The sequence below is a fragment of the Chiloscyllium punctatum genome, chromosome 40 (assembly GCF_047496795.1).
Source record: "Chiloscyllium punctatum isolate Juve2018m chromosome 40, sChiPun1.3, whole genome shotgun sequence".
NCBI lineage: Eukaryota > Metazoa > Chordata > Chondrichthyes > Orectolobiformes > Hemiscylliidae > Chiloscyllium > Chiloscyllium punctatum.
In genome coordinates, this window is record NC_092778.1 from 1,567,387 (window position 1) to 1,586,704 (window position 19,318).

Consider the following 19,318-nt stretch of genomic DNA (forward strand, 5'->3'; position numbering starts at 1 on the left):
CTGTCTGGACCCAATCAGCCCTAATTAGGGAACTCATATTCTGTGAGGTCCACCTCTCTGACCTTGTTACAATCACGACATGCTCCACCCTCCAAAGAAGCCAATTCTACTGCAGGTAGACAGTCATGTTAAATTTGGCTGCTTTTGGCAGTGAATTTTACTAAAATTAATCTGTGATTGCTGTGATGGAACATTCACCTTTCTCATGCTGATGGAAAACTGAGAATTAGACGGCTTTGAGAAAGGTTTGTGCTGTAACTGATCATGTGACATTGCAGAGCTGGTTTAAGTCAGATTGAGACAAAGGAATAGCATGTGGAGCTAGAGCGACATCAAGAATGGAACTAATTGAATATTTCTTTCAAGGGTCAGCACAGACAAAATATTCTAAATGACCTCTGTCTGTGCTGGAAGATTTAATGATGTTCTGAGATGAAAAATATTTGTACATTTTCTTTTTCTGTTCGTTCGTGCTTATTGCTCATCCCTATTTTCCTTGAAGATGGTGGTTATTCATGATTAAAGCAAAGTTAGATGAAGTCAAAATATGGTTCCCAAATACACAGATATGCTGCCTACTTACAATGTCTCTTGTTAATCTAACTCTCATGTCCAAAGCTGTTGTTGTTAAAGATGACGTACATTTTAATAGCTACATTCTGTGAATTGCTCCAACCTTTTGGATGATGAACACCTCCAGTGGTTGAGTAACTGAATGGAGTTATTTAGTTCACAGTGTATGGATAACCGAAACATAAGCCAAAAATGGAGGCCAAGAACACAGTGTAGTACTTTTCTTGCCTTGCTGTAATCATTACCAAGAGGAAACAGCTGACAGCTGAAAGGGCTAATCCTGAGCTGAGCACACCTTCATCAAAAAAATCAATGAATGAGCCCATTGCATGAATGACTAAAACAGGCATCCTACACAGACACGTGAAGACAGTGTCAAATTTTTAAAACACTATTAGCCAGGTCAACTGATCTAACAACTAGACATACAATAATGTTTTTAGACAACATTAATTTCTTATTGTTTCAATTCCATATAATTATACTAAAGAAATCTTTACCTGCCTGTTCCCTATGGTTTAATTTTGTTACAATAATCAGCTTATTTAATTGTTGGTAATAAGCTCCTGATTTTGATACTGCGTTCAATAAAATCTTATTATTCAATAAAATCTTATTATTCTCAGCCACCCTTATCAACATTCCTCCCACACTTCAACACTGATAATTCTGCAAACACTAACCTGGCCACGCAATTTACTAAGTGAGACTGCTGGCCTTGCATTTTACATTTTACTTTTGCTGCAGCTGATCTTAAAGCCATGTGAGAAGTCGTTGCATTATAGATAACAGATGCTGCAATAATCATCTCTTCATTGACAACATTTAGCTCTCTGGTTTGATTGACACTATGGGAAATAAAGCTGACAGATAGGATTTAGTATTGTTCCAATTTGCAGTGGTTTCTGGGCGATACTTCCTGAAGCTCAGTGCCAGAATTCAATTCAGCCTAAGACAGTAGCAAGCCACTTAGTGCTCTGATTTGCCAGAAGATGAGTAGAAACAGATTGGATACAAATCCCTGGCAAATTCTCTCTCCAAGCTGGATACTCTCTGATGTCTTCCATGTGCACATCCCATGTGTGTGCCTTGTTATGCAGATTGGTAGCTAAGCCATCTGGGATGTTTAAACCTCCAGATTTATTTCAGAAGATGCTTTTATCAGCTTTATATTGCTCAGCATTATAACCTACTATGTGATACCAGCAACTGACTTTCTAGCCTATTTTATAACATATGTTTGCTGCTTATCACAGTGGAATTTTGTCCTTGCTTGGTGTGGCCTGACTAATGGCAACAAAGTCGGAAAATATAGAATCTCAACATTTGTTGTGACTTTCCCTGTAAGCATGAAACAGCAACTTCAGAATCTCCCCACTGAGCAGTGATTACCTTATTTCCATGCTCTTTATTTATTAATAACACAAATCACCTTATTTCGATGGCACTTCTAGTTCTCCACCCGTTCCGTTAGAAACTAGATGGGGCACAAATACCCAATATGTAAACCAGAGCAGGTAGATGGGGGCTGCAGCTCACGGATTGTTTGTCTCAGCTATTAACCAACTGTTACATCAATGTCCCTGCAGTTTCCACTGTCAGCATGCTCCTCGATCTTCTGTCCATGTAAGTTGTCATTGGTAAGCAATCAGCCTTACCCCTTCATCATGCTGCCTCTCAGTCCAACTCACACATCACTTCAGCCCTTCAACACTTTTATTTCTGAGCTCAGGGTCACCTGGGACTTCCTGTTGATGCCAGCAACACAAATGCATCTCACACATCTGCACAGGATGCATCTTCTGGCTCTTTGCTTGCTTTTGAAGTGCTCAATCACTTTGCACTTACTTACAGCCTGCCAGCTTCTGTATACTTCAGACTGATTTCTTTGTACAAACTCACTGACTTACAGGCTGCCAGCCTGCACTGCTTTTTACATCACAGGGTCTTCAACGCTCAGTTACACTGCTTCAGTGCTAGATACAGAGACAGGCAGTTTGCCATATTGGGGAGCACCTAACAGTGAAGGGCATGGTCATGTTGCTGAGTGGTACTGTGCTGGGTGAGCATCAGACCTCCAGCAGTTCATGCAGAAAACACCCCATTATGCATTTCAGGCAAATGACTGTGTGTGAGGATCAAACAAGAGCAGCCCTGAGAGGAGTGACAGGGTCTGGTTAGTCACAGGATACAGCTGTGGTAAGTCAAAGATCTCATCTGATTCTAGTCCAGGAGGTTGGCCATGGACAGGCAGGTGCTTGGTTCTCCCAGAGTCAGGGAAGCCACGACCTTGCAATCTGGGGATCGGGTCCTGGTTTGTTCTGGAGGTCTGGAATGCAATCAGTCAAGGGGTACCACATAGTGAGTTGGGGTGCTGTAGTGAGATTAGTCTGGCATGTTGGCCATTGTTAGTTGAGGATGAACTGCCAAGTCAGTCCAGATAGGAATGAGCCATGGCCACTCCTGAGGGTTTGGTCAGTAATGGTTGGTGTGCAGTCCCTGGGTTTCTGGGAAGTGGGGAACTTCGGGGGATGGGCTTCATCAGGAGGGCCTGGTCACTGAGATAGAGGGCAACTCTAGATAGAAGGATTAGCCCTCTTGGAAAATAGGAAGGGACCGGAAGAGAGTGAGGCAAGTTCTCACAAGTCATGGTCACTTTGGCCTCTTTTTGGGAAGTGTGTAGGACCATCAAGAGAATGGGAATTTCCAAACCATTGGCTCTGATGATTAAGTTGGACACATTCATGATAATATAAAGGGGCTCAATGGAAATTGGTTGAGGCTGGTCTGTGATTGTGTGAGAAAAGTAACTGTGGGCCTTAGAGACAGTATGCCAAAATACTAACTGCAAATACTCCCCATAATATTCTAAACTATACATTTATCTATTACATTGGTTCAATAACCCACCCACTGTATATTCCAACTTCATAGCACACATTATAGTAATAAATATGGGTTAGGGAATTCCTCAGAGCTGTTGCTCCATTGCAGACAGTGGGTATGTGTATTCATGTCAAGCTGAGAGCTGAATCTGCATGGCTCTGGGTTGAAAATGTAGAATGGGAGGGATCTGAAAAAAAGCTTCTTGTTCCAAGTCCATCTCTGATATTTAGCACCTTGCTCAGCTCTACCATTGCTTTCCTTCTACTGAACATACTCACTGGGGAGATTGAATCAGGAATCAATTAACACTTACTCCTTTACAAATGGAGACAGCTTCTTTGGACATTGATTTTGGGTAAGTTACATTATGCTCCATGATAGATTGGAAAAGCTCATCTTCATCCTCACCATCAAAAGGAGGCTGGAGGGAGGAAGAAAAAGGAGAATAATTGGCATTAGTGACGTATGTGCAAAGACAAGGAATGAAGAAACATAGACCAGACATGTAGACACACAGACTTAGACACACAGACCCAGTCACGCGCATAGACCCAGGCACACTCACAGACCCAGTCACACTCACAGACCCAGGCACACACAGACCCAGGCACACTCACAGACCCAGGCACACACAGACCCAGGCACACACAGACCCAGTCACACACACAGACCCAGTCACACACACAGACCCAGGCACACACAGACCCAGTCACACTCACAGACCCAGGCACACTCACAGACCCAGTCACACACACAGCCCAGTCACACACACAGCCCAGTCACACACAGACCCAGTCACACACACAGACCCAGTCACACACACAGACCCAGTCACACTCACAGACCCAGGCACACTCACAGACCCAGGCACACTCACAGACCCAGGCACACACAGACCCAGGCACACTCACAGACCCAGGCACACACACAGACCCAGGCACACACACAGACCCAGGCACACACACAGACCCAGGCACACACAGACCCAGTCACACACACAGCCCAGTCACACACAGACCCAGGCACACACACAGACCCAGGCACACACAGACCCAGGCACACACAGCCCAGGCACACACAGACCCAGGCACACACAGACCCAGGCACACACAGACCCAGTCACACACAGACCCAGGCACACTCACAGACCCAGGCACACACAGACCCAGGCACACTCACAGACCCAGTCACACACACAGACCCAGGCACACTCACAGACCCAGGCACACTCACAGACCCAGGCACACACAGACCCAGGCACACTCACAGACCCAGTCACACACACAGACCCAGTCACACACAGACCCAGGCACACTCACAGCCCAGGCACACACAGACCCAGGCACACACAGACCCAGGCACACACAGACCCAGTCACACACACAGACCCAGGCACACACAGACCCAGGCACACACAGACCCAGTCACACACACAGACCCAGGCACACACAGACCCAGTCACACACACAGACCCAGGCACACACAGACCCAGGCACACACAGCCCAGGCACACACAGACCCAGGCACACACAGACCCAGGCACACACAGACCCAGGCACACACAGACCCAGTCACACACACAGACCCAGGCACACTCACAGACCCAGGCACACTCACAGACCCAGGCACACTCACAGCCCAGGCACACTCACAGACCCAGTCACACACACAGACCCAGGCACACACAGACCCAGTCACACACAGACCCAGGCACACACACAGACCCAGGCACACACAGACCCAGGCACACTCACAGACCCAGGCACACTCACAGACCCAGGCACACACAGACCCAGTCACACACAGACCCAGGCACACTCACAGACCCAGGCACACACACAGACCCAGGCACACTCACAGACCCAGTCACACACACAGACCCAGTCACACACAGACCCAGGCACACACAGACCCAGGCACACACACAGACCCAGGCACACACAGACCCAGGCACACACACAGACCCAGGCACACTCACAGACCCAGGCACACACAGACCCAGGCACACTCACAGACCCAGGCACACACAGACCCAGTCACACACAGACCCAGTCACACACAGACCCAGGCACACTCACAGACCCAGTCACACACACAGACCCAGTCACACACAGACCCAGGCACACTCACAGACCCAGTCACACACAGACCCAGGCACACACAGACCCAGGCACACACACAGACCCAGGCACACACAGACCCAGGCACACACACAGACCCAGGCACACTCACAGACCCAGGCACACACAGACCCAGGCACACTCACAGACCCAGGCACACACAGACCCAGTCACACACAGACCCAGTCACACACAGACCCAGTCACACACAGACCCAGGCACACTCACAGACCCAGGCACACTCACAGACCCAGGCACACACAGACCCAGGCACACACAGACCCAGTCACACACAGACCCAGGCACACTCACAGACCCAGGCACACTCACAGACCCAGGCACACACAGACCCAGGCACACACAGACCCAGTCACACACACAGACCCAGGCACACACAGACCCAGGCACACTCACAGACCCAGGCACACTCACAGACCCAGTCACACACAGACCCAGGCACACACAGACCCAGGCACACACAGACCCAGGCACACACACAGACCCAGGCACACTCACAGACCCAGTCACACACAGACCCAGGCACACTCACAGCCCAGTCACACTCACAGCCCAGTCACACTCACAGCCCAGTCACACACAGACCCAGGCACACACAGACCCAGTCACACACACAGACCCAGGCACACACAGACCCAGGCACACTCACAGACCCAGGCACACTCACAGACCCAGGCACACACAGACCCAGGCACACACAGACCCAGTCACACTCACAGACCCAGGCACACACACAGACCCAGGCACACTCACAGACCCAGTCACACACACAGACCCAGTCACACACACAGACCCAGTCACACACAGACCCAGGCACACTCACAGACCCAGTCACACACAGACCCAGTCACACACACAGACCCAGGCACACACAGACCCAGGCACACTCACAGACCCAGGCACACTCACAGACCCAGTCACACACAGACCCAGTCACACACAGACCCAGGCACACACAGACCCAGGCACACACACAGACCCAGGCACACTCACAGACCCAGTCACACACAGACCCAGGCACACTCACAGCCCAGTCACACTCACAGCCCAGTCACACTCACAGCCCAGTCACACACAGACCCAGGCACACACAGACCCAGTCACACACACAGACCCAGGCACACACAGACCCAGGCACACTCACAGACCCAGGCACACTCACAGACCCAGGTACACACAGACCCAGGTACACACAGACCCAGGCACACACAGACCCAGTCACACTCACAGACCCAGGCACACACACAGACCCAGGCACACTCACAGACCCAGTCACACACACAGACCCAGTCACACACAGACCCAGGCACACACAGACCCAGGCACACTCACAGACCCAGTCACACACAGACCCAGTCACACACAGACCCAGGCACACACAGACCCAGGCACACACAGACCCAGGCACACTCACAGACCCAGGCACACTCACAGACCCAGGCACACTCACAGACCCAGGCACACTCACAGACCCAGGCACACACAGACCCAGGCACACTCACAGCCCAGTCACACACAGACCCAGACACGCGCACTAAGCCATACACGCACACAGACCCCACACACAGACAGACCCATACACACAGACACAGTCACGCGCACAGACCCAGGCATGAACACAGACCCAGATACACAGATAGACACAGATCTATATATGCAGTTTCCAGTTCTTTGATATCCTTGTTTAACTCAGAAGCCAATGATATAAAAGAATTTCTGTTCCATTCAGCAGTCTCAACTCCCTGTCTCCATTTCACTGTCATAGATATTTGCTACAATCATTCAAAGCTTTAAGACTTAATTCTGTAAACCATTACCTGTCCAGCAAGCATTTCATACAGTAACACTCCGTACGCCCACCAATCCACAGATTTTCCATATGGCTGGTAGGCAATTATCTACAAAGACAGAAATAATTTTAATGGTTTGTTAGATGCAGCAGTGACTGCACAGAACCAACATCAATTTAAAATACATTAGGAGTATCTGTCTGTTTTCCAACAAACTGTGCCACTCAGTGCCAAGACTAGGATTAGAGGTGGAAATGTGTCACGGCAACGTTACGGATGTCTTATCAAGCAGGACAGCAGTGACTGATATGACCATGACTATAGAACCACTCCCACCATCAACAACTTAAACAAGTACTGACTGATGATACAGCTACAACCTCCATCTTTTTCTTTTCCGGGTATGATTTTGTAAGGCAATGGTCTTGAACAAGATTGTAATTCAACGGAGAGAAACTGTGATTTGAGAGATTAAAAAAAAGACACAGTGAATCAATGGAAATCTGTCAGGCAATGGCTGGAAGTCTCATGTAGGCTGGTTAAGGCTTCATTAGTTCCACTGTGATAAGGACCATTTTCAAACAAAACACAGTCCAGGCCCCAGGCTCCATCATCTACTGCTCCCGATCAGCAGAATTTGAGTTTGCAGCTACAGGAGAAAAAGAAAGTCCTCCATCACAGACAAAGCCAGCAGCTCACAGCAAGCCTGACTCCACTGTCTGTTGAATGGTTTCATGTTAGTCTCTTTCACACAGAGTAAGAAACTTAAGGGAGAGCAGGAATATTGAGTGGAAGAAGAAAGGGAAATGGGGGAGGGACAGGATGCACATGAGAAGCACAGCAAGTGCACAAGAGAGTTAACGAGAATGTGCACAGGGAGGGAAAGTGGGCACAAAGGAGAATACAGGAAAAAGGGAGAGTGTAGTGAAAGGAAGAGAGTAATGGAGGAAGGGGGAAAGTGGACACAGAGCAGGACACAAAGAAAGAGAGAGAAAGAGACTTGGAGTCTGCACACTGAGCCATGGGCCTGACAACTTGTCCCTTAACTCTTTGGATGTTGGTACAGGTTATAAATCAGGTCTCTCGTGAAGTGCCACATTGACCAAACAAATTGTACAGGCATATCTTTCCCGTTAGCTTGGTTTGAAGACTGCTAAGATTCCTTGTGTTTCCATCTTCTCAAACTTAAATCTAACTCTGAAAATGCAGAGTGTCTTAGACATTGCAAGCTTAAGAACATCAAACTTATGCACCTCTTCTGCGCATTACTGGACAAAGCCTGAAATAAGACCACAAAATAAATATCAGAACTAATTTTTCAGATTAATAGCCAAACGAAACATAATCTGTGACAGGGCAATGGCAATTCAGCTGAGACTTGGTATGTAAGTGACCAACAATGATTCTTGGGGACAGCTCCTTATCCTTCAGCTTACGTTTGGACAGATTCTCACATTGTTAGTCAGTTCTCAGCCATGAAGACCTGGAGACTCAGTATTGGCTTCCCTTGCCTATCCCAGGGCAGGGGTAATATAGATTTGCAATCATTCTTCCCAAAAAGCTGCTAAGGCAGGAGAATCACTTGAGAATTTCAAATTGAAATTGATACACTTTTGTTGTGAAGTAAGGGTGTTGAGAAATATGGAGCCAAGGTGGAGAAACAAAGTCAAGATACAAGCTCCAGGTCTTGAATGGCCTGCTGTCATACCTATGGAAGCCTGCTAATAACTGTTATAATCTTCATATTGTTCCCCTTCAGGAGTCAGTACATTTTTAAAGCTGGTCTGACCTCAATGGAAAGGTGAAAGTAAAGTTAATCCATACCTCAGGTGCAATGTAGTCAGGTGTACCACAGAAAGTTTTGGTTGTTACCCCTTCCCACATATTCTCCTTGCACATGCCAAAGTCAGCTATTTTTATATGTCCTTCTGAATCCAGCATCACATTATCCAACTTCAGGTCTCTGTGAGGAGATTAACACGAGTTAAAGGTCGGATAATCATCCTGTATTGACATTATTTGTATGGAGAGATCTCACATAAATAGAGCATACATCTACAGTTCTGGCACTGCCAGATCCCCCAGACCTGTTCCCTGGGTCGAGGTTCTTTGGAGATAAACAGTGAGGGGTTCTGCTAGGAACCTAACAGCTAAGAAGGAGCCTACTATTGTCCTGTCACAAAGTCCTGATGGTACAGTGGTGGGCTTATAACAGAACGGGTTCTGGCACTCAGCCTTGAGGGAGACAGAGGACCCAAAGGTAGGACTGGTACAGAGGGAGAGGAGACTGTTGTAAGTCTATCTTCTCCCATCACAGGACTTCAGCTTTGTTAATGTTACTTCCTGAGGCCTGCTCTCATCTTTCCCATGTGAGATGGAGGTTACAGAGGGGAAATGAGGAACAGCTGGCAGGTGCCTCAGCCTATTACCATTTCTTTGGCAAAGAATGGAGCTGCTTTTTGCAGTTCTGGCAGATAAAAAAAGGCAGGCCAGATATCAAGGCTGAATTTCCCTCTCTGTATGATGTTGTAGTACATTACAGAGATGAATCGAGCTGACAAAAACTAATATGATTTCAATGATTTATCTCAAACGGGCTGTGGAACTGCCTTTTCTGAGAGAGTGTGGCCCTCAGCTGAGGCAGGGCTGACTGGAGAGAGGTTAGGTGACGGCGCATTGCTGCAAGCGTGGAGCGGAGGATCCTGAAGGAGAACTGTTGCTGGTGTTTTTGAATCTGTAGTCTGTACTGTTTGTCCCGTTCGGGTCCGAACTCTGCTGGTTTAAAGGTGGTCCGGAGTCCGTGTGGGATGAGTTGGTTACGGAGGCATGCACTGAGGAAGCAAAGTGGCTGTGGTACTGAGTTTGTTTCACAACATGGTTGAAGAGCTTCAGAGCAGAGGAAATGACCTGGGAGTTGCAGTGGGAGAGGGACTCCCTGAGATTTTTGTAGAGAGAGGAGGAAAACTTCTTCAAGGCAGGCATCCTTGCAAGAGGATTCACAGTAGGGTTAAAATCAACAAGGTAAAAACAATGACTGCAGATGCTGAAAACCAAATACTGGATTAGTGGTGCTGGAAGAGCACAGCAGTTCAGGCAGCATCCAACGAGCAGTGAAATCGACGTTTCGGGCAAAAGCCCTTCATCAGGAATGATGAAGGGCTTTTGCCCGAAACGTCGATTTCGCTGCTCATTGCATGCTGCCAGAACTGCTGTGCTCTTCCAGCACCACTAATCCAGTATTTGGTTTTCAGCATCTACAGTCATTGTTTTTACCTTGTGGAACTGCCTGTTGTGTGGAAGGTGGAGACAGTGGTAGCTAAGAATGGTTTGCTTAGCAACAGCCAACAGTGAAATAAAGACCCGCACAGGGCAAGGTTAGACTAATGGTGGTTAGGACTGAACTAAGCTGCAAATGGATATTTTGAACATTGGATCAGCAGTGAGTGGATGCAGAAGGAAACAAGGAGATGCAGGAGCAGCTGGAGGACTGTAGGAAATAAAAGCACCTGGGGTAAAGAGCAGGACGGTGAGTAAGACCCCTCTCAGAGTGCGGGGTCAGGAGAGGGCGAACGCACAGAATCACAAGTTATATGAGAAAGTCGGAATGGATAAAAAGTGGTGGTGGGGATGGGCGGTGTGGGGAGAGTGGAGCTCACATACAGTCTTAAAAATCAAGGATTCCTGGAGTAGAGGGAATGACTGTGAGAAGCCAGAAATACATTAAATTTGAAAGCAAGGTAGGTGATGCAAAGACAATAACCAGCCCTAATTAAACAACATGAGATTGGATTAAGAGGATCCATAACAAATATGGTAAGAGGAATTTATGTCAGGATACATTGACACAGAAAGTGTAATGAAACATGATAACAGAGAGTCAAGCAATGTAGAAAGAAAATATGTGCTGACATCTGATTATGAATGCAATATTATGCCCTAGAATGTATGATGTGAATAATGGTGAGACTATCAAAGTTTCTGTTTTCTTTATTCTTTCACAGGATGTGAGGGTTGTTATTGTTGCCTATCCCTAATTAAGAAGGTGGCGGTGAGTCCCCTTCTTGAACTGCTGCAGACCTTAGCCTTTGGTACAGCCACAGTGTTGGTAGACAGTTCCAGAACTTTGACCCAGTGACAAAGGAATGGTAATGTCATCCCAATCAGGATCGTGTATGGTTCTGTGGTGGTGATATTCCCATGCAGCTGCCGCCCTTGCCTGTTAATTTGGTAGGGGGCATGAATATGTTGTGAAATGAACTCTGGCAAGTTGTTGCAGTGCATCTTGTATGGCACGTACTTCTGCCTTTGTTCACAAGTAGTGGAAGGAGACTTAAGTATTGTGCCCCATTTCCTGTGAAGCCATGAATATGCATTGGCTCCCTGTCAACAATTCTTGATTGAAACATTTTCATTTTTTGCTTTCAAATTAATGTTGGGTCTTACCCTTCTCTATCTCTTAGTCTTTTTCAGTCACAAAACCCTCTAAGACATCTCCACTCTTCCTGTTGAACTTTTTCAGTGCCAAAATTATAATCATTTTATTAACTTTTAAGTGTTTCATCGGTGCGGTTGTGCATTCAGTTGCCCAGGCTCCAAACTGAGGAAAATCTTCCTTAGGCCTCTGCACTTCACTTTCATCTCTTAAGACACTTCAAAACCTCTTTGACCAAGGATTTGGCCATCTGATCTAATATTTCCTTATGTGACACAATGTCATAACTTGCTTCATAAAACTGCTCTGAAGCCTCTTAGAACTTTTGATTATGTTAAAGCTATTACCTAATTTAAGTATTTATTATTTTGTTGAATGAATGCTTAAAATAGTGAAAAGGGTATCGATCAGGTCAGACATTATGCCCTGGACCTACATTTGAACTGAGTGGCACTTGAGCAGGTGCTGCTGAGCTGCCTTCTTGAACAACTGCAATCTGCGGAGTGCAGGTAAACCCACAGTGCTGTGAGGAGGGGAACTTCAGGATTTTGACCTAGCAACAGTGAAGGAACAGGTGTAGGTCCAAGCCAATGTGTGACTTGGCAGGAATCTTGTGGGTAGTGATGTTCCCAAGCATCTGCTGCCTTTGTCATTCTAGATGGTGGACGGTGTGCATTTGGAAGGTGAGGTCAAAGGATGGTTGACAAATTGCTGCAGTGCCCCTCGTAAGTGATACACATTGCTGCCCCTGTGTGTGTCAGTGGTCAATTAAGGTGGGCAATGAGATGCCACTCATGCAGAGTGCTTTGGCCTGGGAAGTGTCGAGTTTCTTGAATGCTGAGTTTTACTTATCCTGAAAAATGGAAAATGGGGAGTCAGGAGGTGAGTTATTTGCTTTTGAATTCACAGCGCCTGATCTGCTTTAGTAACCCCAGTACTTATATGGTGGGTTCAGTTTCTGGTCAATAGTATCTCCCCAGGGTAATTGATAATAGGGGGTTCAGCAATGGTAACACTGCTGAATGCCAAAGGGAGATGGAGATAGTTATTGCCTGACACTAAAATCTGTTCCTTGCAATATATCCATCAAAACCTGAATGTTGCTTGGCTCCTGCTACATATTTACAGGAACTGCTTCAGTATCAGTAGGATCACAAATGGTGCTGAACATTGATGAATGTACAATGAACATTCCCACTTCTGACCTTACCATGGAGGGAAGGTCAGTGATGCATTAACAGAAGCTGATTGGGCTTAGGATACCTTTCAGAGGATCTCCTGCAGTGATGTCTAATGGCTGAGTTGACTGACCTCCAACAATCAGAATCACCTAACTTTATACTAGGTATGACTCAATCTGGTGGACAGCCATCTCCCTAATTCACATTGACTTACAATTCTGTGGGATCAGTTAAATGCTGTCTCGATGTCAAGCACAACCGCTGTCATCTCACACCTTGTGTACAGCTCTTTTGTTTATGTTTGGACCAATGTGTAATGAGATAAGGATCCAAGTGACTCTGGCAGAAGTCACAATGAAAGCCTGGTGCAGAGTAATGCTGTATCAGTGCCTCTCGACAGCATTACCAAAGATGTTTTCCATCACTTTACTGGTAACTGGTCAGGTTGGATTTGTCCTAGTTTTTATGGACATATGGTAATTTCTGACAATGTCAGGTAAATGATCACCTACCTGGCAATTCCTGATTAAGCTAGCTGTAAATGCTTCAACCTCAACTCTTGCACTCACATGATGGACACCCTGTCATTGATGTGGAAATATTTATGGTACCTACTCCAAGGTTAATTGTTTAATTATCTACCACCACACATGACTGTATGGCAGCACAGCAGAGCTTTAATCTCAACCATTGGTTCGGGAATGACTTAGCGCTGAATTCTGAGCAATGTCTGGAGCAAGCACTAGAACAGTTAAGCATTACATATTATAGATATGAATTTCAGAGATGCCATATGTGGGAAGGTAGGTCAGGCAAAGCGTGTTTCCACTGGAATCTAGGAGAATAAGAGGTGACTTGATGAAATTTAAAAAAAATTTTTAGGGGTCTTGGCAGACTGGATATGGAGACGATGTTTCCTTTTCTGTGCCAATCAAAAAATAGGGGATGAGTGTTTAAAAATAAGGGATTATCCATTTAAAACAGAAGTTAGGCAGAGCTTTTCTCTCAAGATGTCATGAATCTTTGGGGCTGTCTGCTTCCATCACTTCTCAGAAAATGTTCTTGAATATTTCGCAGACAGCAGTGGATCAATTCTTGTTAAGCAAGGGGTGGTGGAGGTGAAAGGTTATTGGAGGAGCCAGGAATGTGGATTTGGGGTTAAACCAGATCAGCTATGATTTTATGAAATGGTGGTGTGGACTCAAGAGATTGAATGGCCTCCTACCCGTTCATGTATTTGTAAAATAGGTGACTCAAGAGTTGGGGGACAGACAAGAATTTCTGAGACTGCAGGCAGAATGGATTATTGTGTACCTAGTGTCAGAGTCAAGGCTGCTATTGATCGGCTGTAGAGCATTTTGAGAAGGAGAGTGAACAGTGACAGGTCATGATCCATATGAGTACAAAGGGAAGGGTCAGAACTTGGATCTAAAGAATGAATCAGGTCATCAGGTAATGATCATATTTTGCTTCGATTTAGTGTTGTTATGAAATACAGCAAAGATAGATCAAAAGTTTTAAGCTAAAGAAAAGCCAATTTTATTGAACTGTAATTCCTGCTGTCAATGAAAAGATACCAGGAAGGATTGTGTATAAGCACTCTCCCACACTACAACAGCTGACACATGCAACAAATAGAGTCATTGAGTCATCCTGATTTGCAATAGGAGCATCAGCATTAAGCAAATCCCAATTCCTGTATGACCCAGCTATTGCATTTGATAGTTAGTGGGACAAATAATGCATGAGTCATTGGCTTGAGCCCCATGTTGTCTAATAATTTTTCATCTAATAATGCTTTTTAATTTTTTTTCTTCAAACCAATGAACAATTGAATAAAGGCCCTAATCACAGGTAAAAAAATTATACAGCACTAACAGGGGCTTCCCAGGAGAGCCCAACTACTGAGTAATACTCATTTGTAGAATATAGTTAATATTGATAAATAATGCAAGATGGAGTAAGCCCATACATTTGATGCTTAATAAAGTCCTTTGATACCATTTGCAAAATGTCCCCTGTTAAACAAGCAAAATTTGGATGTAATTCTGATGAGAACTTTAATAACAATGACTAGCGAATGAACAGAACATTCTAGGGAACTGGAGAGTTTAAAAAGTGAACAGGAAGCAGAACAAGAGAGATCCCAATAGCAGAACCTACATTTGGAAGATTAAATCAAATCGTGTGACATCACGTGGAAGTATATTTCTTATCAAAACAAGAGATGATTGGGGGATGGAGAACATTATATAAATCATAAGAATGCAGGAACAACCAGGCGGCATTGATTAAGATATAATGAAGAAATGAATTAAACCACAGTTTGGATGGAAAGAAAGGTGTAGCAGGTGGGAAAAGGGATCTTCTGATGTTGACCATGGTCGGACACAGGAGGGGGTGACTGCAGATGAGGCAGGTTCGTGGATTGGGAAGGTCAAAATGAGTAATTCAATTGTCCGGTCTGTTCAAGGTGCTTGCAGCTCCTGTGGATGACTGTGTGGCCTGTAATATGGAGAAGGGAACTGACGATAGCAACATTGTGCATAGAATCATTCAACTGAGGGGAACAAATAGGAATGAAGAAGTAATAGGTAACAGTATAGTGAAGGGAAAAGACAGAGATTTTGCAACTGAGGGTATGAGTCCAGAAAGCTGTATTGCCTGCTCATTGGCAGGAATTAAGACATCTACTTAGGGCTAGAGGGGAACTTGCAGTGGGAGGGGAATTACCCAGATATTGTGGTCAACGTAGGCTGCAATGATATAGAAAGGACTAGAAATGCAGTTCTGTTGGGAATTAATGAGCAGTTAGGGCTTAAATTAGAACCTCACAGGAAATAATCTAAAATACTACCTCTGTCATGAATAAACTGACATGGGGTAAAGAAGATTGGAGAGATAAACACAATATTCTATCTTAGAGAGACAGATCTGGGTGTCCTGGTATATAAATTATAAAATGTTAATATGCAGGTACAGCAAATAATTAGGAATTGGCATTTATTATAAGGGAATCAAACATAAAAGTAGGAAAAGTAGTTGCTACAGTTGTACAGGCCTTTAGTGAGACAGCGACTGGACTATTATGGCAGTTTCAGGTTTCCATATTTAAGATCAGCTATAACTGCGTTTGAAGCTATTCAGAGAATTTTCACTTGACTGATTTCTGGAACAAAGTTTATGAACAAAGATTGAACAAGTTGAGTCTGCATCCATTCGAGTTCAGAAGCATGTGAGGTAATCTTAATGAAACATGTAAGACCCTGAGGGAAAAAAGCAAGGATGAAACTAGCCATTTGCAGCTCTTTCAGCCTAACCTCAGTGTAGCCAAATTCTCAGAAAAGAATCTCTGAAAGATAGGGTAAGTCACAAGTTAAAAACCAAGGAGAGTTAAAGTGGATTTGTTAAGGGAAGGTCATATTGAACTCGATTGAAATTTATGTGGCGGTAACAAGGGGGTTGCTGTTGGGGGAGAGTGTTGTATTTTATGTAGTCTATTTGGAGTTTAACGAGGCTTTTGACAAGGTCCAACTTGACAGATGGGTCAGAAAAGTACAAGTGCTTGGGATCCAAGGAAAGTGACAACTTTATCCAAAGTTCCTTCTGTGCAGTCGAATTTCTGTGTGGGTTCTTCAGTCTGATTGGTTAAAGATTCATACTGTTGTTTGACCTGTTTGAATATGTCACTGATTCCCTACAGGAGATGATGTATTAGAAAAAGTGCTGGATTTGAGGAAGCTTCCACTAATATGGCAACAAAACTTTTATGACCAGTGGTCAGCCAGGTAAACAGCAAGTGGTGTACCTTCACCAGCAGCCATAAGATCCAGGCCGCTTTATACATTACATCAGTGTCTCTCCATACATTACATGCCTATCTGCCTATCCTGTGAAATTGTGAAGCCTTATACATCATACATTCATTGCATGGAGCAATGTAATGCTCTTGGGCAGGTGAAAACCTGATTAAAAAGAAAACATACCACTTAAGGAAAATATTCTTTTCCAGCTTTGCAAGATCAAAATTGGTGTCACGGGACACACAGACTCTGTTTTTATTCTCAGGTCCTTGTTTATGGTGATCTCCATTCCAGTCAGATTCAGGTTTGTAAGGGATCAAACTGCTGTGCTATTTTACAGCTGAAGCCTGAGGCAGAGAGGGAGATTAGGTTGACAGCTGATTACAGACAGGCAAATAGAAGTGAAAGGATGTGCTGTCAGTTTGAGGTGAAAGTTCTGTCTGTCAATCTGATCCAGTCTTCTCTCACCTCAGTACAACGTAACTCGAGAATAATATAGGGATTCACCAGCTTTTGATGAGGCGTTTTCTAAAAGCCAAGGAGGTGAGAAATAAATATATCTTTTCTAAACTGCTCTAAACAGTGGAGCTTGGGGGATGGACTGGGAGGAGCTATTAGCTTCATTCATCTTGACTCTGGTTCAGTCACTGACACCTGCCCATAACCAACAGCATAACCACAGCCACTGGTAGATCACTAGTTGAACAGACCATTATTATTAATGGCCAGCACACTGTTTTTGGCTTAACTATGGATTGGCCGTATAGTCTGCAACGGTTCGATTTGTCATGCTGGCCCCTTGGCGCGCGCTGCTGTTACACTCACCTGTAAACGATGCCATGACTGTGCAGGAAAAATAGACCAACAGCAATTTCAGCTGCATAGAATCTAAAACAAAACACAGACCAGTGTAATCAATGATGCAAGGTAGACAATCCCGGATTGACAATCATAAATAAATCAGAGATTAGCTTTTAATGTGCTTTAATTTATCGGAAATATAATTCTTTGATTTGGATATTAGTGGCAAGGATGGCATTCATTATCCATCGATAATTGTCGTGTGAATGGAGTAACATTTCACTGGCTCATGTCAGGAGTGATTAACATTTAACATGATGCTATGGAGCTGGAGTCGGAGAAGAAAGGCAGACTTCCCTTTTGAAAAGACATTAAGGATGAGTTAGTTTATATAATCAGTTGACAGCTTTATGATCATTTTTACTGATATCCCTTTTTTACCAGATGTTATAAAATTGAATTCAAATTTATTTGGCATGGTTCAGTGAGTACAACTTGTCTTAGAGTCAGAAGATCATGCGTTCACCAATCCAGAGGGTTTACTGCAACGTCTCAGTTAGCATTCATAGAAACGTAGAATCCCTACAGTATGGAATCACGCCCTTCAGCCCAAAAAGTCCACACCGACCCTCCAAAGAGTAACCTACCCAGACCCATTTCCCTACTGTATTATCCTATATTTACCCCTGACTAATGCACCTAACCTACACATCCCTGAACACTATGGGCAATTTAGTATGACCAATTCACCTAACCTGCACATCTTTTGGGTTGTGGAGGTAACCGGAGCACCAGGAGGAAACCCACGCTGACAAGAGGAGAATCCCATGACACAAATGGTATGTTAAACCAAAGCTTTTTAAGGTAAACATAGAAGATCTCATAGCTGTAGTTTGAAGTGGTGCTCTGGCCAGTATGCTCTTCTCAATCAACACATTGAAAAGCAAATTACCTGACCATTATCTCAATTTAGAGATCTCAAAATATAGCTGTTTCACTCCTCTACATTTCAACATTGACTATATTTAAAGTACTTAATTCAGCATCAAGAGCTTTGGGATGTCCTAAGAAATGGAAAGTGTTGTAACAATGCAAGTCTGTTTTTCTAACTTCTCAAACTGTCATGATTAAATCTGAATTTGCATTCATTGGATTATTAATCCAGGCCTTTCGTTTACGAGGGTCGGAATGGGTTCTTTAAACTGGAACATGAACAGGTGGGAGAGGGAACCAAGAGCTGGAGGAGACTAAAACATGAAGAACTGGGAACAAGGCACAGCCCACATGAAGTAACAGCAGAATGACATGCAGCTCACATACTGTACTATGGATCTACAGCTGCATCACAATTCATGCTAGATTTATTTTCTGTCTACCACATTCAATCCAGAAAGAAAGGAGAGATGATTTGAACTTCTACACTGCATCTTTTACAGCCTTTATGGCCTAAAGGGCTTTCAGCTAATTAAATGCTTTGTGGCATGATCACTGCTTTAACATAGGAATAACAGCCTCTGCAATGCAAAAAAACTGCTGTATCCCATGAGCAGCATTACAAAAATGACCTGATCATTTAATGACACTGTTTGAGGGAGAAATGTTCAATGGAATACAAGAGAAATCTCTTGTATTCTTCAGATAATGTCACGGAATCTTTAATGCTGCAGGCAGGTCCTGGGATTAATGTTTCACTGAAAGTCTGGAGCTTCTGAGA

The 19,318-nt window shown here is 44.7% G+C and overlaps 1 protein-coding gene across 2 annotated transcripts in view; it reads right to left on the reverse strand.

Annotated features, from left to right (window-relative positions):
• Positions 1 to 19,318, reverse strand: part of prkcba (protein kinase C, beta a) — a 287,734-nt gene that overhangs the window by 37,448 nt on the left and 230,968 nt on the right. For both annotated transcript variants that reach the window (XM_072559144.1, XM_072559143.1), the window contains exons 12-15: positions 17,629 to 17,691; positions 9,212 to 9,350; positions 7,415 to 7,495; positions 3,773 to 3,880 (exon numbers count right to left, since the gene is read on the reverse strand). In XM_072559144.1, the coding sequence (XP_072415245.1) occupies positions 3,773 to 3,880; positions 7,415 to 7,495; positions 9,212 to 9,350; positions 17,629 to 17,691 (391 nt within the window). The remainder of the gene's footprint in view (positions 1 to 3,772; positions 3,881 to 7,414; positions 7,496 to 9,211; positions 9,351 to 17,628; positions 17,692 to 19,318) is intronic.